At 50.3% G+C, this 24,457-nt stretch overlaps 1 protein-coding gene across 1 annotated transcript in view; it reads left to right on the forward strand.

Moving 5' to 3' along the window:
* Window positions 1-5,762: 5,762 nt before the first annotated feature.
* LOC119957700 (tyrosine-protein kinase receptor UFO) overlaps window positions 5,763-24,457 on the forward strand; it is a 157,907-nt gene continuing 139,212 nt past the window's right edge. Inside the window, 1 exon segment of the mRNA XM_038785765.1 lies at window positions 5,763-6,121. Within this exon segment, the coding sequence (XP_038641693.1) occupies window positions 6,043-6,121 (79 nt within the window). The 5' untranslated portion in view covers window positions 5,763-6,042.

Here is a 24,457-nt window from a genome sequence, read left to right on the forward strand (position 1 = left end):
CACCCCCACCCAGGGACAATGCCACCCCTTATAAACATGGGCACGACCACGCCCCTCCCCCTCCACCCTGCACACCCTACTATGGGGTCACGGATGTCCTCCCCTTTCAGGCCCCCCACTTCCCCATTTCAGGACCCCCTTTTCAGGACCCCTCCAACTTTATGAAGCCCCTTCATTCCAGCCCTTTACCCCCCCCCCCCCCACCCTTCATAACCTCCCCTTCACTTACCCATTTCATGGGCACGGTCCACCTCAGGCCCCAACTCTTGGCAGTGCCAACCTTGAACCCGGGTGCCCTGACACTGCCAGCCTGGCACCCCCCGAAACCCTGGCAGTGTCGATTGGACACAATGCCAATGCCAGATTGACACTGCCAGCATACCAGTTGGAACTTCTAGGGTGCCAATTGGCATGGTCAGGGTTCCCGGGTTCCCGGGTGTGCAAGGGTGCTGCCCTGTCCTGTCCACAACCACCTACAGGTCTCGATTAGCTTTTGTGACCCCGGAGAGGCCATCACACCTGGTCTCCGCTTGTGGAGGCCAGTACTAATCAGCACCCAGGTGAGGCCTCGTTGGGACGGCCAGTGACTCCCGGGCACCGGAAACCTCCACTTACAACCTATTGTTGTCCATGGCCTTGCCAGCTTGGATGACTTGCAGCTAATTTAATGGCTTTTGGTGGAACCGTCTGCTTCCAGCTTTGAGTTGATTATGATGTGTCATGTGACTTTCTACATGCCCAAGTCGTTTTCCAAATAAAAGTGATGTTCATGTTGATTCCAACATTGTGTCTTGTGGCTCAACACCACAAGGATTTGAGACAATCCCGAATATCCTTTAGGGTATCTAAGGGCACTTGCTGCTAATTCCCTTATTTCCTATTTCTTTTATTTCATCTTTGTCATTTTTGGTCCATGGATCATTAATGGAGACATACCTTTAAGTCGAACAGAGGAACTCAGGGACTCAAAGTGACCAAAATAGTACTTTGTGTTCTGAAGTTTGATATTTTGGGCAGAGGAACCCAGACTTTATGGCACCCAAGAGATTGGAGAGGTTCATTTTGATTGGTTGGCTGGTGGCCAATGCATTGGTCAGGGATAGTATTCTGCCCAGCAACCAACAGCAATTCACTCCTGTCAGGTGGGGATTTTTCAGAGAGAACCCAGGAACAGCCAGTGTACCCTTGAGGTGGAAGCAGTTCTCTCTACTCCACTGTCTACTGCCTCAGTCAAAAGTTTCTAGACCCTGAAAGCAGAAGCTGGTAGTTAACCAGTTGTATTTCTTGCTTTTTGATTCTAGTTGTGATTAATTGTGTTTAAAGTTACAAACTTAGAGAGTGTAGTTATTGAGCAGCCAAAGACTTTGAGTATTTTAAAATAAAAGTTCATTTCATCCATGCCGTGACTCCGGGTCAAGTGGGGCTGGAATTGACCCCACACTGACCCAGGAAGAGAATCTGCATCATTACCTGGTCTGGCCCACAAGTGACTCCAGACCCACAGTGATGTGGTGGACTGTTAACTGCTCCTCCAAAACGCTATCACCAAGAAAGCACAACAGCGCCTATACTTCCTCAGGAAACTAAGGAAATTCGGCATGTCCACATTAACCCTTACCAACTTTTACAGATGCACCATAGAAAGCATCCTATCGGGCTGCATCACAGCCTGGGTATGGCAACTGCTCGGCCCAGGACCGCAAGGAACTTCAGAGAGTCGTGAATACCGCCCAGTCCATCACACGAACCTGTCTCCCATCCATGGACTCCATCTACACCTCCCGCTGCCGGGGGAAAGCGGGCAGCATAATCAAGGATTACTCACTTTTCCAAGTTCTTCCATCGGGCAGGAGATACAGAAGTCTGAGAACACGCATGAACAGACTCAAAAATAGCTTCTTCCCCACTGTCACCAGACTCCTAAATGACCCTCTCATTGACTGATCTCATTAACACTACACCCTGTCTGCTTCATCCGATGCCAATGCTTATGTAGTTACATTGTATAACTTGTGCTGCCCTATTATGTATTCTCATGTATTTTCTTGTATATTCTTGAATTTTGTTTAATTCCTTTTCTTCCATGTACTGAATGATCTGTTGAGCTGCTTGCAGAAAAATACTTTTCACTGTACCTCGGTACACATGACAATAAACAAATCCAATCCAATCCAATTCAATCCTGTGCAAACTCCTCAGCTGTATCAAACTGCAACAGAAAAATCAGATAAAGAGAAAATAAACTGGACATTGGAAACAATAAGAATCTTTACTATTGTCACAAGTAGGCTTACATTAACACTGCAATGAAGTTACTGTGAAAAGCCCCTAGTCGTCATATTCCGGCACCTGTTCGGGTACACAGAGAGAAAATTCAGAATGTCCAATTCACCTAACAATCACATCTTTCGGGACTTGTGGGATGAAAGCGGAGCATCCGGAGGAAACCCACGCAGACACGGGGAGAACGTGCAGACTCCGCACAGACAGTCACCCAAGCTGGGAATGACAATGTCACGTCCAGCTCTGTCGAGCCGACAAAATCCTTACTAACATCTGGGGTCTTGGGTCCAAACTGGGAGAGTTGTCCGACAGGCGAGTGAAACAGCATCCGGACAGTCACATTCGCTGAATCACATCGGACAGACAATGTCCCAGCCACCACCATGCCATGCCTGAGGACTGGGAACTGTTTAGAATTCAGCAAAGAAGGACCAAGGGATTTATTAAGAAGGGGAAGATAGAGTACGAGAGTAAGCTTGGACGGAACATAAAAGTTGACTGTAAAAGTTTCTATAGGTACGTGAAGAGAAAAAGATTGGTGAAGACAAATGTAGGTCCCTTACAATCAGAAACAGTGAAACAGGGGAATATATAATGGGGAGCAACTGAGCACACACTTTGATTCTGTCTTCACAAATCAGGACACAAATCAGATACCAGAAATGTTGGGGAATGCGGGGTTTAGTGAGAGGGAGGAACTGAAGGAGATCAATATTGGTAGAGAAATGGTTTTAGGGAAATTGTTGGGATTGAAGGCTGATAAATCCTAAGGGTCTGATAATCTACATCCCAGAGTGCTGAAGGAAATGGTTCTAGAAATAATGGATGCATTGGTGGCAATCTTCCAGGATTCTATAGACTCTGGACCAGTCCCTGCAGAGTGGAGGGTAGCGAATGTAACCCTCCTACTTAATAATGGAGATGGAGAGAAAATAAATAATTATAGACCAGTAAGCCCGACGTCGGTTGTGAGGATAATTCTAGAATCCATTATCAAATGTTTTATATCAGAGCACTGAGAGAACAGTGGCAGGATTGGATAGTGTAGGGTAGCACAATGGTTAGCACTGCTCATGGCGCGAGGTCCCGGGTTCGATCCCAGCCCCGGGTCACTGCCCGTGTGGAGTTTGCACATTCTCCCCGTGTCTGCGTGGGTCTCACCCCCACAACCCAAAGATGTTCACAGGGTAGGTGGGTTGGCCACGCTAAATTGCCCCTTAATTGGAAAAAAAAATGAATTGGGTACTGTAAATTTATTTTTACAAAAGGATCGGATGGAGTCAGCCTGGATTTATGAAGGGAAAACCATGCTTGACAAATCTACTGGAAATCTTTGAGGACGGAACTGGTAGACGAGGGGGAGCCAGTGAACGTGGTATATTTGGACTTTCAGAAGTCTTTTGGCAAAGTTCTGCATAAAAAACTAGTGTGTAAAATTAACGCACGTGGGATTAGGGGTAGTTTATTGAGATGGATAGAAAACCGGTTGGCAGACAGGAAACAGAGTAGGAATTAACGGGTCTTTTTGAAATTGGCAGGCAGTGACCTGTGGGATCAGTGCTGGGACCCCAGCTATTCACAATATATATTCATGATTTAGATGAGGGAACAAATTGTAATATCTCCAAATTTGCAGATGATACCAGGTTCTGTGGGAGGGGGAGCTGTGAGGAGGATGCAGAGATCCTTCAGTGTGATTTGGACCAGTTGAATGAATGGGTAAATGAATGGCAGATGCAGCATAATTTGGAGAAATGTGAGGTTATCCACTCTAGTAACAAAAGCGAGAAGGCAAACTATTATCTGAATAGCCATAAATTAGGAGAGGGGAATGTGCAGCGAGACCTGGGTGTCCTTGTGCACCGACTGAAGGTAAGCATGCGGTAAAGAAGGCGAATGGTATGTGAAAGAGTTATAGAGTTATAGAGGTTTACCGCATGGAAACAAGCCCTTCAGTTTGTATCACTAAGCTAGTCCCAATCACCCTCAATTGGCCCACATCTCTCCATACCCACCTTACCCACATAACTCTCTAGATGCTTTTTAAAAGACAAAATTGTACTCGTCTCTACTACTGCCTCTGTCAGCTCGTTCCAGATGCTCACCACCCCCTGTGTGAAAAAGTTGCCCCTCTGGACCCTTTGACCAGGATGTTGCCTGGTCTGGAGGACATTAGCTATGAGGAAAGATTGGATAAACTCCGTTTGTTCTCACTGGAACGACAGAGGTTGAGGGGCGACCTGATAGAAGTCTACAAAATTATAAGGGGCATGGACAGAGCGGATAGTTGGAAGCTTCTTCCCAGGGTGGAAGAGTCAGTTACTAGAGGACATAGGTTTAAGGTACGAGGGGCAAAGTTTAGAGGAGATGTGCGAGAGAAGCTTCTTACACAGAGGGTAGTGGGTGCCTGGAACTCGCTGCCGGAGGAAGTGGTGGAAGCAGGGACGATAGTGACGTTTAAGGGGCGTCTTGACGAATACATGAATAGGATGGGAATAGAGGGATACGGACCCCGGAAGTGCAGGAGGTTTTAGGTAAATCGTCAGCATGGTTGGTACAGGCTTGGAGGGCCGAAGGGCCTGTTCCTGTGCTATACTTTTTTTTGTTCATCTTTCTTTGATGTTCTTACTCTTGGGGGAGTGCAGTCAAGGTTTCGCAGACTGATTCCTGTGATGGTGTGTCTGACGTATGGAGAGAGATCTAATTGGTTAGGAATGTATTTGCTGGAGTTCAGAAGAATGAGGGGGGATCTCAAAGGGACTTATAGAATTCTAACAGGATGAGACAGGGTAGATGCAGGAATGATGTTCCCGATGTTGGGTGTGTCCAGAACCAGGGGTCACAGTCCAAGGATATGGGGTAGACCATTTAATAATAATAATCTTTTATTGTCACAAGTCGGTTTACATTAACACTGCAATGAAGTTACTGTGAAAAGCCCCTAGTCGCCACATTCCAGCGCCCGTTTGGGTACACAGAGAGAGAATTCAGAATGTCCTATTCACCTAACAGCACATCTTTCGGGACTTGCAGGTGGAAACCGGAGCACCCGGAGAAAAACCCACGCAGACACGGGGAGAAAGTGCTGACTCTGCATAGACAGTGACCCAAGCCCAGGAATCGAACCTGGGACCCTGACGCTGTGAAACAACAGTGCTAACAGTGTGAGCCAGGTGGTTAAGAGGGATGGGCAGGAGAGTACTCCTGTGTCCATACACTTTTCCTGGCCAGAGTGAGAATGGGGGCTACACAGGGGGGGGGGGGGGGGGGGGAGAGGGAGGTTGAATGATAGACAATAAAAGGTATTGGATGGATTGTGGGGGACAGAAGCAGGTTGAGCCCATTCAGGAAACACCAGCATTGCAGACGTGAGCAGTGATTCATCTTCGAAACACCCCACCCCCAAGTCGCTGAACTGCTGTCTTTACACATTAGCTTCAACCCATTTCATCTCAAGTCTCTGCTTCCTGACTGGCTGCCTTCAGCAGACACTGAGAAAAGTTTTCAAAAAAGTTTCCCAAGTCCACGTGAACACTCCCCTCCCCGCCTTCGGTGGACGCACATCTCAAAGTTTGTTTGTGGATATATTTGTTGGTGTGTTGTGCGTGCCCTGGAGTCACTTGCAGAAGTTGGAGGAGAAGTTTGCGAAGTTTTTGTTCTTGTTTGGGTGATCCAGGCTGCTGTTGGTGATGTGGGAGCTTCGCTGAGCCGGAGAGAAGTTGATTTTCTCTTGTCGAAGAAGCCGGAATCTTTCGGAAAATGAGCAGGTTGTGCATTGTGTTGGTTTGCTTGTGGACTGAGAGCTTGTCCCAGAGCCCTGGAGCCGGAGCACCACACGGTGAGCATCCCAAATTCTTTCTTCACAACTTTTAAGTTTGCTAGAGGTCAATCAAACAGCACAAATCTGTGCTCCGGTGTGGAGTAAATATTATTGTTAACACCTTGGGGGTGCTGCAGTGTTTGTAGATTTGGTTGTTAGGGAGTTAGGGGGGGTACAGAGCTCAGAGCTGTTCATTCACAAACTGCTCAAAGTGGAGCTTGTTTTTTTTTGGAGGTGTGGTGGAGTTTATCCCGGTGGAATAGCGGGTCCTGCTTTGTGTCTGAGAGAATCTTCTTTAGATTCTGAATCGGGATGTCCCGTCTGGGCTCAGACTTCCTCGCCACAGAATGGACAGAGCAACTTTTCCCCACAGACTGAAATGGGAAAAAAAAATGAAAATCGCTTATTGTCTCCGGTAGGCTTCAATGAAGTTACTGTGAAAAGCCCCTAGTCGCCACATTCCGGCGCCTGTTCGGGGAGGCTGGTCCGGGAATTGAACCCGCGCTGCTGGCCTGCCTTGGTCTGTTTTCAAAGCCAGCGATTTAGCCCAGTGTGCTAAACCAGCCCCTATTCCCTATTGGGGGAGGCTGGAACCTTGTCCCGGAGAGGGTGGAGGAGGGAGAGGGTGGAGGAGGGAGGGGGCAGTGGAGGGAGGGAGGGGGTAGTGGAGGGAGAGGGTAGTAGAGGGAGAGGGTGGGAGAGGGAGAGGGTAGTGGAGGGAGGGAGAGGGTAGTGGAGGGAGGGAGAGGGTAATGGAGGGAGGGGGTGGAGGAGGGAGGGGGTAGTGGAGGGAGGGAGAGGCTAGTGGAGGGAGGGAGAGGGTAGTGGAGGGAGGGAGAGGGTAGTGGAGGGAGGGAGAGGGTAGTGGCGGGAGGGGGTAGTGGAGGGGAATCGGGGGGAGGGTGGTGGAGGGGAATGGGGGAGAGGTTATTGGAGGGAGGATGGGGAAAGGGAGAGGGTATGGAGTGGGATTGGTGAGGGAGAGAGATTGGGTGAGGGAGAGGGTCATGGAGGGGAATGGGGGGGAAGAGGGTAGTGGAGGGAGGAGAGAAATGAAAATGAAAATCGCTTATTGTCACGAGTAGCCTTCAATGAAGTTACTATGAAAAGCCCCTAGTCGCCACATTCCAGCACCTGTTCGGGGAGGCTGGTACGGGAATTGTACCGTGCTGCTGGCCTCCCTAGGTCTGCTTTCAAAGCCAGCGATTTAGCCCTGTGCTAAACCAGCCCAGGAGGGAGATAGGGGGATGTAGACGGTATGGATGGTAATGGGGTGGGAGAGGGTATGGAGGGGAATGGGAGGGAGAGGGTGGCGGAGGGGGATGGGAGGGAGAGGGTGGCGGAGGGGGATGGGAGGGAGAGGGTGGCGGAGGGGGATGGGAGGGAGAGGGTGGCGGAGGGGGATGGGAGGGAGAGGGTGGCGGAGGGGGATGGGGTGGAAGGGTCGTGGAGGGGGGTGGGAGGGGGTGCTGTCAGGTGGAAAGGGTTTAGTAAGAGAGTTCAGAGCGAGGGGGAGCGTGAGCTATGAGTCAGTTCCATTGGACAGGCTGACAGAGAGCTGGGCAGCCTGTGGTGTCCTGGTTATATCACCGAGATGGTAATACGGCCTTGAGGACACGGGTTCCAATCCCACCACGGTGATTTCAGTGATAAGGATTTAGTTGACTGGTGCCCCTTTAGCGATAGAGCCTGACCCCCTCCCCACTCCACATTGTGGGCTGTAACATTTCGAGTGCTGATCAAAATACTTCTTAAATGTTCTGAGGCTCCAGCTCTCTCAAGCAGAATGGACTGTGTGGTTATCAGAAATGGCAACCTTTGGACGGGCAACACTCCCCCCTCCCCGCTTCCTCAGTGGCTCCTCGCCCTCTCTTGTAGCAGGGACTTGCTCACTCTGGAGAAGGCTGATGATATATCCCCGCTCCGTGTAACTCAGCTCTCCACTGGGAAGAGTCGATAGGAACCATTGCCGAGAGCGTAACATCTCAACTTACATCACATTGTCGCTCCTGGCAGTGTCGGCTCTGGTTCAAAGTGAAAGGAGGGGTTAACAATGTACAACGGCTTAATAACCACCCTAAGTGACATCAGGAATAACTGACATCCAACTGCTCTCTTCCATGGAATTGTAACAGGGAATTTTAGCAGCCCCCTTGACTATGAGAGGAGGCGGAAAGCTTGCAACCTGGGACGTTAACAAGAACATTGTCGGATAGGTCAGTGAGCTCTCGGGGAACGTCCCCACACATTCACCTTTCTTATGTGGATCCTGCTCTGAAGGCTGCTGCGCGTTCCTAGGATTTTCTGTTTTCCAAAAGCTGGAATACTTTGCGATTTAACTTCGAATGTGTGAGGTGGGGGGGGGGGGAGTTAGACAATGCGGGGATAAAGTCGCCCACAGTGGTGATGATATGGGATAAATTGACATCAATGGAAATCAGTCCCACGTCAGTCAGGAAGGAGGTGCGTATTGTGGAGGGGGTTTAAAAGTCCCTCCCTCCTGCTCGAAATCCTCTGCTTCTGGAGTTGTCAGATCCATGGGAATGTCATTTGTGGAATGTAAAAGGTCAGGGTTCACGGAATGTAAACAGAATGTTCTGGAATCCTCGTTCCCCATACAGAGTTGGTGGAAAATGTAAATTTCATCTTGAATCCAAATAGTTCAGAAGGAGATTCTGAGACCATTCAGCCCACTCTGCCTGCAAGCTCTTGGAAAGATCTATCCCACTAATCCCGCTGCCCTGCTCTTTCGTCTACTCCTGCAAATCTTTCCTGCTGATGTTTTTATCCCATCTGTCTTTTGAAAGTTCCCATTGCAGCACGGTAGCATTGTGGATAGCACAAACACTTCACAGCTCCAGGGTCCCAGGTTCGATTCCAGCTTGGGTCACTGTCTGTGCGGAGTCTGCACATCCTCCTCGTGTGTGCGTGGGTTTCCTCCGGGTGCTCTGGTTTCCTCCCACAGTCCAAAGATGTGCTGGTTAGGTGGATTGGCCATGATAAATTGCCCTTAGTGTTCAAAATTGCCCTTAGTGTTGGGTGGGGTTACTGGGTTATGGGGATGGGGTGGAGGTGTTGACCTTGGGTAGGGTGCTCTTTCCAAGAGCCAGTGCAGACTCGATGGGCCGAATGGCCTCCTTCTGCTCTGTAAATTCTAAGAATCTGTTGCCACTTTCGTTCCGACAACGCAGTCCAGATTGTGACATCTCTCCCCTCCTATTTACACTTTGGCTGATCTGCCAGTGATTACAATCGGTGTCCTCTGGTCCCAGTTTCCACCGATGTATCAGATCCCTTCATTATCTTTTTTTTCAAAAAATAAATTCCAATTAAGTTTTTGGCCAATGCATCTCCCTCCCCTCTGTGAGGGTGATACCACGGCAGACACGGGGACTCGTTCATATTCTTCAGGTTTCTCTTTGTGGAGGTTTAATGGGCACACTCGGGGTAGAATCATAGAATTTACAGTGCAGCTGGGGGCCATTCGGCCCATCAAGTCTGCACCGGCCCTTGGAAAGAGCACCCTACTTAAACTTACTGTCAGTGTGAACTAGACACAATTCTTCCTGGAATTTTGAATGACAGTATGTGTGATTTTACTTCCTGATAACAAGTTCTTGAAAGTATCTGGTTGGCCGTTGAAAACTCCCAGTTGCTGAAACAGCAACAACACATTGCTCACAGCTGGATAGCAGTCTCCCATTGTCACACGCAGCAGTTTCTGTTCCCTCCCCCGACAACAAACCGTCAGAATCACAGAAGAGATACAGCACAGAAAGACGCCATTCACCCCTTCATCTCCATGCCAGCTCCCTTAGCGTTACAGAATCCCTACAGCACAGAAGGAGGCCCTTTGCCCATCGAGTCTGCACGACCCTCTGAAAGAGCAGCCTACCCAGGCCATTCGCCTGTCCTATCCCCGTGACCCCGTACCTCGATCGCGGCCAATCCACCTAACCTGCACATCTTTGGACTGTGGGAGGAAACCGGAGCGCCCGGAGGAAACCCACGCAGACGCCGGGGGGAGAACGTGCAAACTCCGCACAGGCAGTGACCCAAGCCGGGAATCGAACCAGGCTCCCTGGCGCTGTGAGGCAGCTGTGCTAACCACTGCGACAGCATGCCACCCCGAAATTTGAGGTTTTACCCTCACGATCCCCACGGAGCCGGTGACGTCAGTGACATTGGGCTCTTCCAATCCTTGGTTGGGGGGGGGGGGGGGGGGGGGAGCAAACTGTGTCGCCATCTCATAATAATCTTTGTGAGATCAATCTGAGAAATCGTCAGCCGGTTTGTGACCACAACTTGAAATTGGAGCAGAGGTATTGAGGGGGGAGGAAGGGGCGCTCGGCTCTAGATATTTGAGCAATCACCATTCAACCAGCTTCGGAATGGATTGGGAGTGAGAGAGAGGAGATTGCAGCTCAAAACCCAATTATATTTGACCACGACCAACATGTTCAATCCGACCCTTGTCTGGATCAAACCTCGGAATGGACTTGCGCAACAAAAACTGCCGACGCTGGAAGTCTCAAACAAAAACAGAAAATGCCGGAAAAAGCCAGTGGGTCTGACACCACCTGTGGAGCGAGAAACAGAGTTAACTGTGCGAGTCCTCACGGCTGCTCCTCCGAGTGAAAGGCTTGCGTTTCCTAACTTACGAGCCAAAGTGATAGTTCTGAGGCGTCAATCGCCGTGGTGAGGCGGGAATTGCCAATCGGTGCACAGAAAACTGCCACCCACTGCAGATAATCCGTTTCTGTGTTTGTGGTCAGTTAGCCAATCTCTGGTTATGTTGGCACGTTTGCTGCCACTAAGCTGTGCCTATTAGAGAGATGATCTGAATACTGGCTGGCCTGCAGGAGTTGGAGCAGAACCGTACTGCCAGTTTGATATTTGCTTCCTGCCTCCTTTTCACCTGGGACGTGGGGGACTGAAATGCAAGGCCCTAGCTAGGGGAGTGTCAGTGGATACTCTATACCCCACTGCCCAGGTAATTCTCTATCCTTCCCTCCTCTTGAGCAGGTCATGATGTGGAGATGCCGGCGTTAGACTGGGATGAGCACAGTAAGAAGTCTTACAACACCAGGTTCAAGTCTAAAACTTGTTGTTTTGAATCACTAGCTTTCGGAGCGTAGCTCCTTCATCAGATAAACCTCTTCTGTTTACCTGACTCACCTGAAGAAGGAGCTGCGCTCCAAAAGCTAGTGATTACAAACAAACCTGCTGGGCTTTAACCTGTTGTTGTAAGAGTTCTTGAGGAGGTGGTCACTTAGTTTTAGTTCCGCAAGTTCTGACAGCTTCCAGATCCCTCGCATGAGTGCCTATTCTCAACGCGTGATCCCACACGAGAGTTGTTTGGCCAATCAACTGCGGGTGCGTTGCGGATCCTGCCCTTATCCACAGCCACCTTGCTCAGCGGAAATTCATCATCAGCAACTCCTGATCGATTTTCCCTCTCTCTGGCTCAGTTCGCAGTTCTCCTGCCTTCTGTTCAACCAACCCAACATTGAGCAGAATGCAATCTTGCGCCTGGGTTTCCTTTGTGGCCAAATCATTAATTTTAATGGCGATCTATTCCATTATCTTCTACCCCGGGGGGATATCTGTGAGGTTAGTGCATTTATAAAGTACATTTCAGAGCTTGTTACATCCTTGGAAAATAGGAGACAGGTTTAGATAAAGGATCTGGATCGGCGCAGGCTGGGAGGGCCGAAGGGCCTGTTCCTGTGCTGTGATTTTCTTTGTTCAAACGCTTTACAATCATTGAAATTTTCGAAGTTTAAATAAAATTACCCAATTTTGTTTTCCCAATTAAGATGTTGCCAATTTAGTGGAAGACGATCGCACCAGCATCACCAATAATGTTGCTCTTTAGAGTCGCCAGTATGATATGAGGCTCTTTTTATGATATGATGTTATGTCCCAACAGTGTCGCCAATACTGTGGGTGTTTCTATTTCTCTTACTGAGCCACAAGGCTTTCCTGTATATCGGTCAAATGGCCACACAACCAGTTAGTCAGTTCAAGTTTAAAGATGGTTTATTTACACACATGGGTTACTTCGGCATGCAAGCACAATATACTACAAGTTAAACTACACCTATCAGCTACAATAACCTATACTTAACTTCAGGGCGACCGGCACTGTGCAAGTGGATAAGGCCTTTATCTTGATTTCAGGTGGCTGGTTTGAAGATGTGGCTCTGTCTCTGCTGGGCTCATCCGTCAGGTAACGATCGTTGGTCTTGAACTTGGCTGTCTGGTGGTTATGCTGCAGTTGGCCTGGCACAGGTCGGATTCAAAGGAGGCTGGCACAGGCCGGGTACAAAAGAAACTGAACACATTGCTGTGTCCCCCTTTATCCTTCTAGGGATTCGCGCTTTTTGGGGCGGTCCTTAATCTTGGACCCAATAATTCGACAGGGCTTCGATCACTGCCTTCGATTTCGGCCAATAAAGGGGCGGGTGGCTGGGCGGGTCCTCAGCGGTCATTGACCTTGGAAGTTGAGCTCTCTGAGTAAAGGGAGTGGCGCCGATCAGTTTGTGGCTGTATCGGTTTCTTGATTGGAGTCCTATTGTTCTGGGGAAATGGGTCATTAAAATGCAAACGAGCGGGTCTTTCGATCAGGTCTAGCTATCTGCGTTTCAAATACACACAGAAGCTCTGTATCTGTTTGAGTCCTATGTTGGCCATAATTCCCATGGTCCTTTGCAGGTGGCCATCTCAGATGGCTACATCCTGTCCTCTTGATCGTGAACGTGAAGCATGGTGGATCACACTATTGCATCCTTGGTGGACCGGTCACCCTTGGTCAAGGCCAGGTTCTACTCTGTCCTACTATCCTATGTCTTGTGGCATTTACCTAATATTTGTTGACACATCATACATTTTTTTTTTGTTTTTTTAAAATTTAGATTACCCAATTATTTTTTCCAATTAAGGGGCAATTTAGCGTGGCCAATCCACCTACTCTGCACATTTTTGGGTTGTGGGGGCGAAACCCACGCAGACACGGGGAGAATGTGCAGACTCCACACAGACAGTGACCCAGAGCCGGGATCGAACCCTGGGACCTCAGCGCCGTGAGGCGGTTGTGCTAACCACTAGGCCACCATGCTGTTCCGACACATCATACATTAATTAATCTCTAACGGGTCACTGTAACACATTTCACTATTAAACATTTAACTTACCTGTACAGTTGATTACTAACTAAAACTATCTAAGCTACTCTTATGCTGCTGCCGAATAGCAAAAAGAACCTATGAACAGTATAAACATTTAAAACAGCAGCATTACATTTCTACGTAATTCTGGTAACGTTTACAGAGGTACATCGTTGATTCTTAGCAGCAGTTAATACATTTGTTCAGTTTCGGTGAATTCCAAAGAAGGGGGATCGGACTGTATATACCGGGGAGCGGGGAGGCTTTTGCTCGTCATTTACGGAGTCGAAGTGTCTGAATGACACTGTAGATTAATGCAATTACTGGCAGGGCCTCTGCTGTGTCTGAAAGGGGGTTCAATTTGGCAATGTTTGTACACCAAATGGGGGTTTTGATGTCTGTCTTTGTGTGTGGTGCCCTGGCGAGGGGTGTCATGTTGTGTGGTAGTGTTCGGGCCTGGTGCGGTGTACATTTAAATAGTCTGTTGTGCGCGCCGTTGCAGAAGTCCAGCGATGATCCAAACGCATGTCAGCAGTCCTTGCTCCATCCTGTGTTTTCTGTTTTCCGTGTATTCCTGGGGGTGCAAGCATAGTATCTGTTATTACCTTTGGTTGGTATCTCGTTTTATTTGTCTTTCTCTCCTTACTCCAATTACCCGTTACGATCGGCCCCATGTGTGACTCCCTCATTTTTTTTTTTGAAATTTCATTTTGGAGAGACAAGAAATACAAATTTTTTAAAGTACAGAGGGCGAGATTCTCCGCAAATGCGGAGAATCGTAAAGGCTGCCGTGGGACAGGCCGCGACCCACGGCAGCCTTCACGGCCACTTCCGGGGCCGATTCTCCCCCCTGGGCGGGGCTAGGAGCGCAGCCCCTTGCGTCACGGCGGCGCGGCCTTGATGACCGTCGTCAAGGCCGCACGTCCAGCGTCACGCCGGCTGACGCGGCCGATGACGTCAGCCGCGCATGCGCAGGTTGGACAACGCCAACCCGCGCATGCGCAGTTGCCGTCTTTCTCCTCAGCCGCCCGGCAAGAGGTGGCGGCTTGATCTTGCCGGGCGGCGGTGGGGAAAGAGTGCGTCTGTTTTGGACGCTGGCCCGACGATCGGTGGGCACCGATCGCGGGCCTGTCCCCTCCTGAGCACAGTCGTGGTGCTCCCGTGCTAATCGGGCCCCTAGATGCCCCAAACGGGCATCTGGCGCCCGTTTCACGACGTCAGCGAGCAGGTATGTTTGCTGCCGTGTGAAACGGGCGTGAAGGCCCGGCCGCTCGGCCCACCGGCCTCGGAGAATCACCGCTCGCCGTAGGTGCCACGTGGGTCGGGCATGGGGGGGGGGGGGGGGGAGGGAGAGAATAGCGGGAGGGCGTGAAAAATGTCGGGAGGCCCTCCCACTATTCTCCCACCCTGGCGTGGGGGGCGGAGACTCGCGCACAGAGACTCTCGCAGCTTGTGGTCGATGCGGGCAGTGGTACGACAATTTCCTCAAACAGTCTTTTCCTAAATCACAACCATGGGAGGTTGAGGCTTATCTTAACCAGCCGAATTTCATGGCCAGTTTTTTTTTTTAGCCGCAATCAGATTTGGCTTGGGGTGGAACTAGCGTATGGAGTCGGTGCAGTGTGACCGAAGAAGGAGAGAAACAAAAATGAAGTGGCATTGCTGAGGTGTCCCTGCCATGAGAAGTGGCGGGTGAGCGCTCACAGTTGGCATGGGGCAGCTGGGACCTTGTAGCTGCTGTGGGTGGTGTTCTCTTTCATATCTGGGGGCGAGTCTAGCTGGTGGTGGGGGTCTCCTGCAATCTCGGGTGAAGTGTCCTGACTGCCCACAGTTGTAACATGACCCCCGGGGCACGTGAGGTGGAGCAGGCTCTCTGGTGTATTGCTCCCTTGGGTATGGTTCCCTGGGATATTGGACTTTTCCTCGACCCTCGTTTATCCATGCGGGTCCCTGACGAGTCCTAACTGGGTGCATGTTCGCTCCTATATAGGACTTTGGATCGGCCACATGTGGAATACTGCGTGCAGTTCTGGTCGCCACATTACCAGAAGGATGTGGATACCTTGGAGAGGGTGCAGAGGAGGTTCACCAGGATGTTGCCTGGTATGGAGGGTGCTAGCTATGAAGAAAGGTTGAGTAGATTAGGATTGTTTTCGTTGGAAAGACGGAGGTTGAGGGGGGACCTGATTGAGGTCTACAAAATTATGAGAGGTATGGACAGGGTGGATAGCAACAAGCTTTTCCCAAGAGTGGGGTGTCAGTTACAAGGGGTCACGATTTCAAGGTGAGAGGGGGAAAGTTTCAGGGAGATGTGCGTGGAAAGTTTTTTACGCAGAGGGTGGTGGGTGCCTGGAACGCTTTACCAGCGGAGGTGGTAGAGGCGGGCACGATAGCATCATTTAAGAAGCATCTAGACAGGTATATGAATGGGCGGGAACAGAGGGAAGTAGACCTTGGAAAATAGGAGACAGGTTTAGATAAAGGATCTGGATCGGCGCAGGCTGGGAGGGCCGAAGGGCCTGTTCCTGTGCTGTAATTTTCTTTGTTCTTTGTTCTTTATAGCGTCCTGATCTGTCTTCCTGTGTAGGGATTGTTCCCAAGCTCTGGAGAGTCTCTTTAAAACCCAAACTTCATTATAATTCACACAAGCCTTTTGACCTGCTTCTGTGGCATGCGAGACTAAAGTGCGGGACCATTTAGTGGTGTTGTCCTCATTTAAGTGTGCGCGGTTCACACTGCCTTAAAATGGATCCAAAGACGACCTGCAAATGGGGTCGGATGCTCTCCCTTCTTTTGCCTACAGTGATTTAAACCCTAGACTGTGTTTTGTTATGCTCTTGACGTAGCATAAGCTGCTTCCTTGATGTGCACTCTGACAAAGGAAGGTTCAGACTTGGAGATAGGTTTAACACATTGATTAAACTGTTAATAATTCTCCTGCTTGGATTCGACTCTCCTGTTAATCCTGCTATAGCTACTCAGACTGACGAACCAGTCTGCTACAATCCACGTGGTGGTTGTGATGTGTTTCAATCAACCCTGTGTACTCACTAAGAGTCTCCACTGGAAAGAGGCTGAGCATGTGTGTCGTGTCCTTTTATATGCATTGGTGTAATGTCCCCCTGTGGTAGTGTCACCTCTGTGTGTGTCGTGAATGCCCATTGGTCGTGTCCTATCTAACTGGGGTATGGGGGGGCTTGATTCTGATTTCCTTTATCCTCTACATATCTCTGGGCGGTTTCATTTAATTCATGCCAATCGGGGCATGTTCCTCATCTAAATTTTGTCCAAAGGTATATCTAAATCCATTCTGCACTGAAAGCAGTGACTGTAACTTCTCTATTTGTTGTCGGCATTTCGTGTGGTCTACTGTACTCAGTTCTTTCGTGGAGCTATGGAGCACTCGCCAAGCTGCTTTTAAATCCGCGCACTGACTCGTTAATTGTGCTACCTGCTGTTCTGTCTCTTCTCGTACCAAGACTGCGCGCTGTGTATCTTGGTAGGCTTTATCGTACTGGGTCTGAAAGCTGCTAAGGTGAACTAAACAAGATTGGTGTGCCCGTTTGACATCAGCCATCTCTTTATCTTCAGCTGCCAACTGATCCCAGCATTGCTCGATAATCTTTTCGCTTTCACTATTGTTTCCCTCATTCTTCTCTTCTTTCTCAACTAGTTGCCTGCGGAGCGTCCTCACGACCTCCTTTGTGCCTCGCAACTGTGCCAAACAGGACACTATTGCCATCGGCTTTCGCACTTTCGCTGCATTTTACTTATGCACCTCGGTTAGGTTGTCCCACCAAGTCTGTCCTCTGCTTCCTGAACCTGACTCTTGATTTGAACAAAAATCGGACCAAAGGGGTTAAATACTACCTCACGGTAGCATTGTGGATTGCACAATTGCTTCACAGCTCCAGGGTCCCAGGTTCGATTCAGGCTTGGGTCACTGTCTGTGCGGAGTCTGCACATCCTCCCCGTGTGTGCGTGGGTTTCCTCCGGGTGCTCCAGTTTCCTCCCACAGTCCAAAGATGTGCAGGTTAGGTGGATTGGCCATGATAAATTGCCCTTAGTGTTGAAAATTGCCCTTAGTGTTGGGTGGGGTTACTGGGTTATTGGGGATAGGGTGGAGGTGTTGACTTTGGGTAGGGTGCTCTTTCCAAGAGCTGGTGCAGACTCGATGGGCCGAATGGCCTCCTTCTGCACTGTAAATTCTATGATAAACTCTTCCTCCCATATGGGGCACTGCTCTGCTCTGTTGGTCGTTGCTACCTTGGGTTCCGGTGGGTTCATTAAACCTTCAACGCTTTTGTGGCCATTGCTTCGAATATCTTTTTTCCTACCGTTAATCGCTGTTTCCTATCATTAATTTGGGACAGGGGGCTAAGGCGACGATTTAAACCCGGGTATGGCCTAAGATATTTTCCGGTTCACAATTCCTTCGATAGTTTTGACACAATCTAACGAGTTAACCTTATATTGCTCTTAGTACGCATGCAGGTTAGTACACACTTCTGAAATTTGGTGATTTGGTCGATATGGGCTTGCCCTCATGGTTCTTTCTTTCTCTCGCAATTGGATTCAAAGATTTGTGGGTTCTCTCGGAGTGACAAAGACACTTCTAAATGGAGTCCCGTCAGAGTCGCCAATAATGTTGCCAATTTAATGGAAGACTATCCCACCAGCGTCACCAGTAATGTTGCTCTTTAGAGCTGCCAAGATGATACCGAGGCTCTTTTTATGATATGATGTTATGTCCTAACAGCGTCGCCAATACTGTGGGTGTTTCTATTTCTCTTACTGAGCCACAAGGCTTTCCCGTATATCGGTCAAATGGCCATACAACCAGTTAGTCAGTTCAAGTTCAAAGATGGTTTATTTACACACATGCAAGCACAATATACTACAAGTTAAACTACACCTATCAACTACAATAACCTATACTTAACTTCAGGCGACTGGCATTGTGCAAGTGGATAAGGCCTTTATCTTGATTTCAGGTGGCTGGTTTGAAGATGTGGCTCTGTCTCTGCTGGGCTCATCCGTCAGGTAGCGATCGTTGGTCTTTGAACTTGGCTGGCTGGTCGTTATGCTGCAGTTCAGCTGGCACAGGCCGGATCAAAAAAGGCTGGCACAGGCCAGGTACAAAGAGATCGAACACATGGCTGTGTCCCCTTTTATCCCTCTAGGGTTTTGCGCTCTTTGGGGCAATCCTTAATCTTGGACCCAATAATTCGACAGGGCTTCGATCACTGCCTTCGATTTCGGCCAATAAAGGGGCGGGTGGCTGGGCGGGTCCTCAGCGGTCATTGACCTTGGCAGTTGGGCTCTCTGAGTAAAGGGAGTGGCGCCGATCAGTCTGTGGCTGAATCAGTTTCTTGATTGGAGTCTATTGTTCTGGGAAAATGGGCCATTAAAATGCAAACGAGCGGGGGTTTCGATCAGGTCTACCTACCTGCGTTTCAAATACTCAGAAGCTCTGTATCTATCTGAGTCCTGGGTTGGCCATAATTCCCATGGTCCTTTGCAGGTGGCCATCACAGATGGCTACAAAGGGGCAATTTAGCGTGCTCACCCTGCACATCTTTGGGTTGTGGGTGTGAGACCCACGCAGTCACACGGGGAGAATGTGCAAGATCCACACAGACAGTGACCCGGGATTGGGTCCTCGGCGGCATGAGTCAGCAGTGCTAACCACTGCGCCACCGCGCTGCCCGAATCTTTCCACTTTTTCATACAGGGGAGGCAGCTGTCGAGTTGCACAGAGCAAGATGCCAGAACCAACCATGAGAAAATCGAGCAGGTCATCCATTTCCAGTCATGTTGACTGAGGTGTAAGTATTGGCCTCTCTTCTTCAAGATAGTGCCATTGGACTTTGGCACATGCTGAGGGGGGCAGGCTGGCTGCCTAACGTCTGAAAAACTGCACCGCTGACAATACAGCCCTCCCTCTGCACTGCGCGGTGTCAGCCAGGACCTGGAGTGGGGCCTGGACCCACAGCCTTGTCAGCTAACCATCTCCACAGTGACATTTGATCGCCCTTGAGGGGCAGTTGAGAGTCAACCACATTTGCTGTGGGTCTGGAGTCACGTGTAGGCCAGACCGGGTAAGGACGGCAGATTTCCTTCCCTGAAGGGGGACATTAGTGAACCAGATAGGCTTTTACGACAACGGTTTCATTGGTTCCAGATATTTTATTCAATTGAATTTAAATTCCGTCGCCTGCCGTGGCGGGATTGGAACCCGGGTCCCCAGACTATCACTCTGGGCCTCTGGACTACTAGTCCAGCAACAGGACCAATTTGCCACCCCCTCTCCTCAACATAATTTATTCGGTAGACCAGACTTTAGCAAAGTTCTTTGTTCCCCTCGCTGAATGTGGGAAAGACCTTCCCCTATCCCGAGCTAGTCTCGCAAAATCAAAGAATGCCGACAGTGCTGAAGGAGGCCATTCGGCCCATCGGGTCTGCACCGGCACTTCGAAAGGCCCACTCCCCCGCCCTGTCCCTGCCACCCCCATCCAACCTTTGGACACAGAGGGCAATTTACCATGGCCACTCCACCTGACCTGCGCATCTTTGGACTCTGGGGTGGAAACCGGAGCCCCCGGAGGAAACCCACGCCGACACGTGTGGGAGAACGTGCAGACTCCGCACAGTCACCCGAGATTGGAATCGAACCCGGGACCCTGGCACTGGGGCAGCAATGCGGTGATTAATCCAGCAAACCTCATGGGCGGGGTCCGTGGTTTCAAAACATTCCTGCAAAAGGAACTCTCTGTAAATATTGACTGACATTGCCTGGCCTAATGACAAACTGCTTGTGCCCGTCAGCATTTCCATTGCAGAAGCTACGTTTCTTCTGTGTGTAGTTGCACAAACTGCATTCATATAGCACCTTCAATGCAATCAGACCGAAGGCCGATACGGAGCCACGGGGGGGGGGGGGGGGGGGGCGACCCTGAGCAGAGATTGGTGAGAAAGCTTGGCTCAGCAAGGGGAAACCAGTCATAAAAGGAGGGAAGAGCAGCGAGGCTGACGGAGGGAGTTGCTGAGCTTGGAGCCCACCCGGCTGGAGACACTGCCACCCAGTGGATGGGAGGAGGTGGAGGACACCCATCGGGCCAGAGTTAGGGGGATACTGGGAGGGGCTTTAGAAATAGGGAGGGGTGGAGAGGTTTGAATACGAGGGAATAGGACTTTTAAATTCAAGGGTGGGAAGTTAACCCCCCCCCCCCCCTCCCCCCTGAGGTGAATTTGGTGCGGGGTGGATACTTCATTGGGTGGGAGTTTGGTGCGTGGGGACCTCTGATTAAATGGTGCAATCTTCCTGCCCCACTGTCAGGTGAGGGCCGAATGTCCACCTATGGTGCCCCATCCCACCGCCATTGGTTATCGCCCAGTGGGGCTGGGGGGGGGGGGGGGGTGGAAGTACCATGAGAGAGACACAGAAGGGGAAACCTGTCAAGGTTGCTTGTGGGCTTCAGGGAGGGCGGTGGGATTGGAGGGAGGGGAGGGGGGGGCATGAGGTCAAGCAACCTGGCTTTGGGAAGGTCGTGGCTTGCTGGGGGTCAGCCCCTAGCCCACAGCTCTCCTCCATGACGCCTCCACCCCCCCCCCCCCGATCCTGAGATTGCCCCCCCCCCCCCCCCCCATCACTCACCTGTCAACAACCACCACTTTACCTGGCAGCAGTCAGTGGGCAGGACTTCCATACCTGGGGTCCTCAATCCTTGGGAAATCCAGGCCCTGCCCAGTTAAATGCCTGATTGGCAGTATTCCATGGGCCTTCTGGAAAAGGGGCGGAATGGGGCGGGGCTCTTACCCGGTTCAATTCCGGCCGTGGGTGACTGTCTGTGTGGAGTTTGCACTTTCTCCCTGTACCTGCCTGGGTTTCTTCAGGGTGCCCCGGATGTTCAAAGATGTGCAGGTTAGGTGGATTGGCCGTGATAAATTGCCCTTAGTGTGCAGGGAGTGTAGGTTAGGTGGGGTTACGGGGATAGCCTGGGAGAGTGGGCCCAAGGTAGGGTGCTCTTTCCAAGGGTCGGTGCAGACTCAAAGAACAAAGAAAAGTACAGCACAGGAACAGGCCCTTCGGCCCTCCAAGCCTGCGCTGACCATGCTGCCCGTCTAATCTAAACCCTTCCACACTTCCGGGGTCCGTATCCCTCTATTCCCATCCTATTCATGTATTTGTCAAGACGCCCCTTAAACGTCACTATCGTCCCTGCTTCCACCACCTCCTCCGGCAGCGGGTTCCAGGCACCCACTACCTCTGTGTAATAAAAAGACTCGATGGGCTGAATGGCCTCCTTCTGCACTGTCGGGAATATGTGGATTTCACTCTGTAACTCCCTCCATCGAATCTTTCTTTAAGACCCTCCTCTCTGCCCAAACATTTGGTCAGCCCTCGCCCTTCAGCTCGATTTCCCTGGGAAATGCGGATGGGTTAAAAGCACGATGTAAATATATAAGCTGATTTGTCGTTGGCCTTTTAGGGAGAAGGGATGTGTGGACTGGGTTTGAGAGATTATTCCAGAATGTAGGTCAGAGGCAGCCTGGTATGTAGGTTAGCACATCACAGCCAATGAAGTCCTTTTGAAATGTAGCCACTTCTGTAAACACTGCAACCATATGTGCACAGCAAGATCCCATAATCAGCGGTGTAATGGTGAACCGTTTGTGTGATGTTGATGAAGCAATAAATATCGGCCAGTTTGCTGCAGACTAAGCGTGTACTTGAATAATCAGAGTAACCGGCAAGCAGGGTAGCATGGTGGTTAGCATAAATGCTTCACAGCTCCAGGGTCCCAGGTTCGATTCCCGGCTGGGTCACTGTCTGTGTGGAGTCTGCACGTCCTCCCCCTGTGTGCGTGGGTTTCCTCCGGGTGCTCCGGTTTCCTCCCACAGTCCAAAGATGTGCGGGTTAGGTGGATTGGCCATGCTAAATTGCCCGTAGTGTCCTAATAAAAGTAAGGTTAAGGGGGGGGGGTTGTTGGGTTACGGGTATAGGGTGGATACGTGGGTTTGAGTAGGGTGATCATGGCTCGGCACAACATTGAGGGCCGAAGGGCCTGTTCTGTGCTGTACTGTTCTATGTTCTATATTCGGGGTTAACTTGTCCACAACAGCAGTCTCCACACTGGCCAGTGTCCACGAATCCAGTTGTCGAATTCGAACATTGCCATTTGCTGATTTGTTCGGGAAATGTATCAAAATTACATCCTGAATTTGACATGGATCAAGTTAGCTTAGCTGCCGGAGACAGAGGGCGATGACTGACGGCTGCTTTATTGACAGGAAGCCAGTGACCGGTGGCGTACCACAGGGATCTGTGCTGGCTCCCGTCTTATTAGTCATTTGTATAACCAACATAGATGTGGGGGGTAGGATCAGTAAGTCTGTGGATGACACAGAGATTGGCCGGGTGTTTAACAGCGAGATTGAGTGTCTCGAGTTACAGGAAGCTACAGGCGGGCTGGTCAAATGGGCAGAGAAGTGGCAGATGGAATTTAACCCAGAAAAGTGTGAGGTGATACACTTTGGAAGGAGTAATGTGACAAGGAAGTATTCAGTGAACGGCCTGACACTCGGATGTTCCGAGGAACAAAGGGGCCTTGGTGTGTTTGTCCATAGATCTCTGAAGGCAGAAGGACAGGTTAATAGGGTGGTGATAAAGGGCAGATGGTACACTCACCTTTATCAATCGGGGCCTAGATTACAAGATCACAGAATCCCTACAGTGCAGAAGGAGGCCATTTGGGCCACCGAGTCTGCACTGACCCTTCCAAAGAGCATCCTACTCGCCCTCAGCCCCAGAACTCCACATTACCTTTGACACCAAGGGGTAATTACTAATGGCCAATCCACCTCACCTGCACATCTTACAAAAGCAGGGAGGTCATGTTGGAGCTGTATAGAACTTTGGTGAGGCCACAGCTGGATACTGTGCGCAGTTCTGGTCGCAACATTATAGGAAGGATATGATTGCACTGGAGGGGGAGCAGAGGCGATTCACCAGGATGTTGCCTGGGATGGAGCGTTTCTGCTGTGAAGAGAAGCTGGATAAGCTCAGGTTGTTTTCCTGTGAGCAGAGAAGATTGAGGGGTGACCTGATCGAGGTGTACAAGGTTGTGAGGGGCGTGGATAGGGAGCAGCTGTTCCCCTTAGTTGAAGGGTCGGTTAAGAGGGGACACAAGTTCAAGGTGAGGGGTGGGAGGTTTAGGGAGGAAAACAGTTTTTACCTAGAGGTTGGTGACGGTCTGGAATGTATTGCCTGGGAGGGTGGTAGAGGCGGGTTGCCTCACATCCTTTAAAAAGTACCTGGATGAGTACTTGGCATGTTGTAACAGTCAAGGCCATGGGCCAAGTGCTGGCAAATGGGATTAGGTGGGCAGGTCAAGTGTTTTTCATGCGTCGGTGCAGACTCGATGGGCTGAAGGGCCTCCACTGCACTGCTTTATTCTGTGATTCTGAAGTCTGGATGCCACCAGAGGTCTGGAGCAAACAGGTGACTCGTGATTCATCTCCTTCCCCTGGGATTCTCGAAATGTTGGGCTGGATTCTCCATCCTCCCAGCCGTGCGTTGGCTGCCGGCGGGATTCTCTCATCCCGCTACTTGTCAATGGGAATTTCCCGTGGGAGCCGCCCCGCGCTGCCGGCAAACCCACGGGCCGGGGTGCATTCCCGGCGGCATCAGAGAATTCCAACAACCGGAGAATTCTTGGACTCTCGGTTTTGCAGATTGAGCATCTGTAAAAACCGGGAGCAGTTCCGTCCAATCACATCCCCATTTGGCTTTTGATCCTGACCTGCGGCAAGGTCTTAGAACCTCCTCATGTTCATCGTCTTCCTCATCAACATTTTCCCAGATGGCTGTGCGCTCCTCATCCACTGATTTTCCTCTGCTCACTGTTACCATCCTGATAGGCGGTCAGTGAAGGGAGAAACCGGAGCCAACCTTTGCAGAGTATACACTCTGTAATGTGACTCCCACTCTGTGTCAGTGTCTATTGATACATTCTGAAATAAAATAATAAATAAACAAAAGTCAGTCCCTGATGGGCACTGGAATAAAAACATATCAAAACATCTGAGGAAACTTACAAATTCAAACCAAAGTATCATTACTGGGAGTGATGATGCACCCCTGACCTGGAAGGCCAGAGGCGTATCAGTGAACACTGGGTGC

This window comes from Scyliorhinus canicula, chromosome 27, assembly GCF_902713615.1.
Source record: "Scyliorhinus canicula chromosome 27, sScyCan1.1, whole genome shotgun sequence".
In the NCBI taxonomy this organism is placed as follows: domain Eukaryota; kingdom Metazoa; phylum Chordata; class Chondrichthyes; order Carcharhiniformes; family Scyliorhinidae; genus Scyliorhinus; species Scyliorhinus canicula.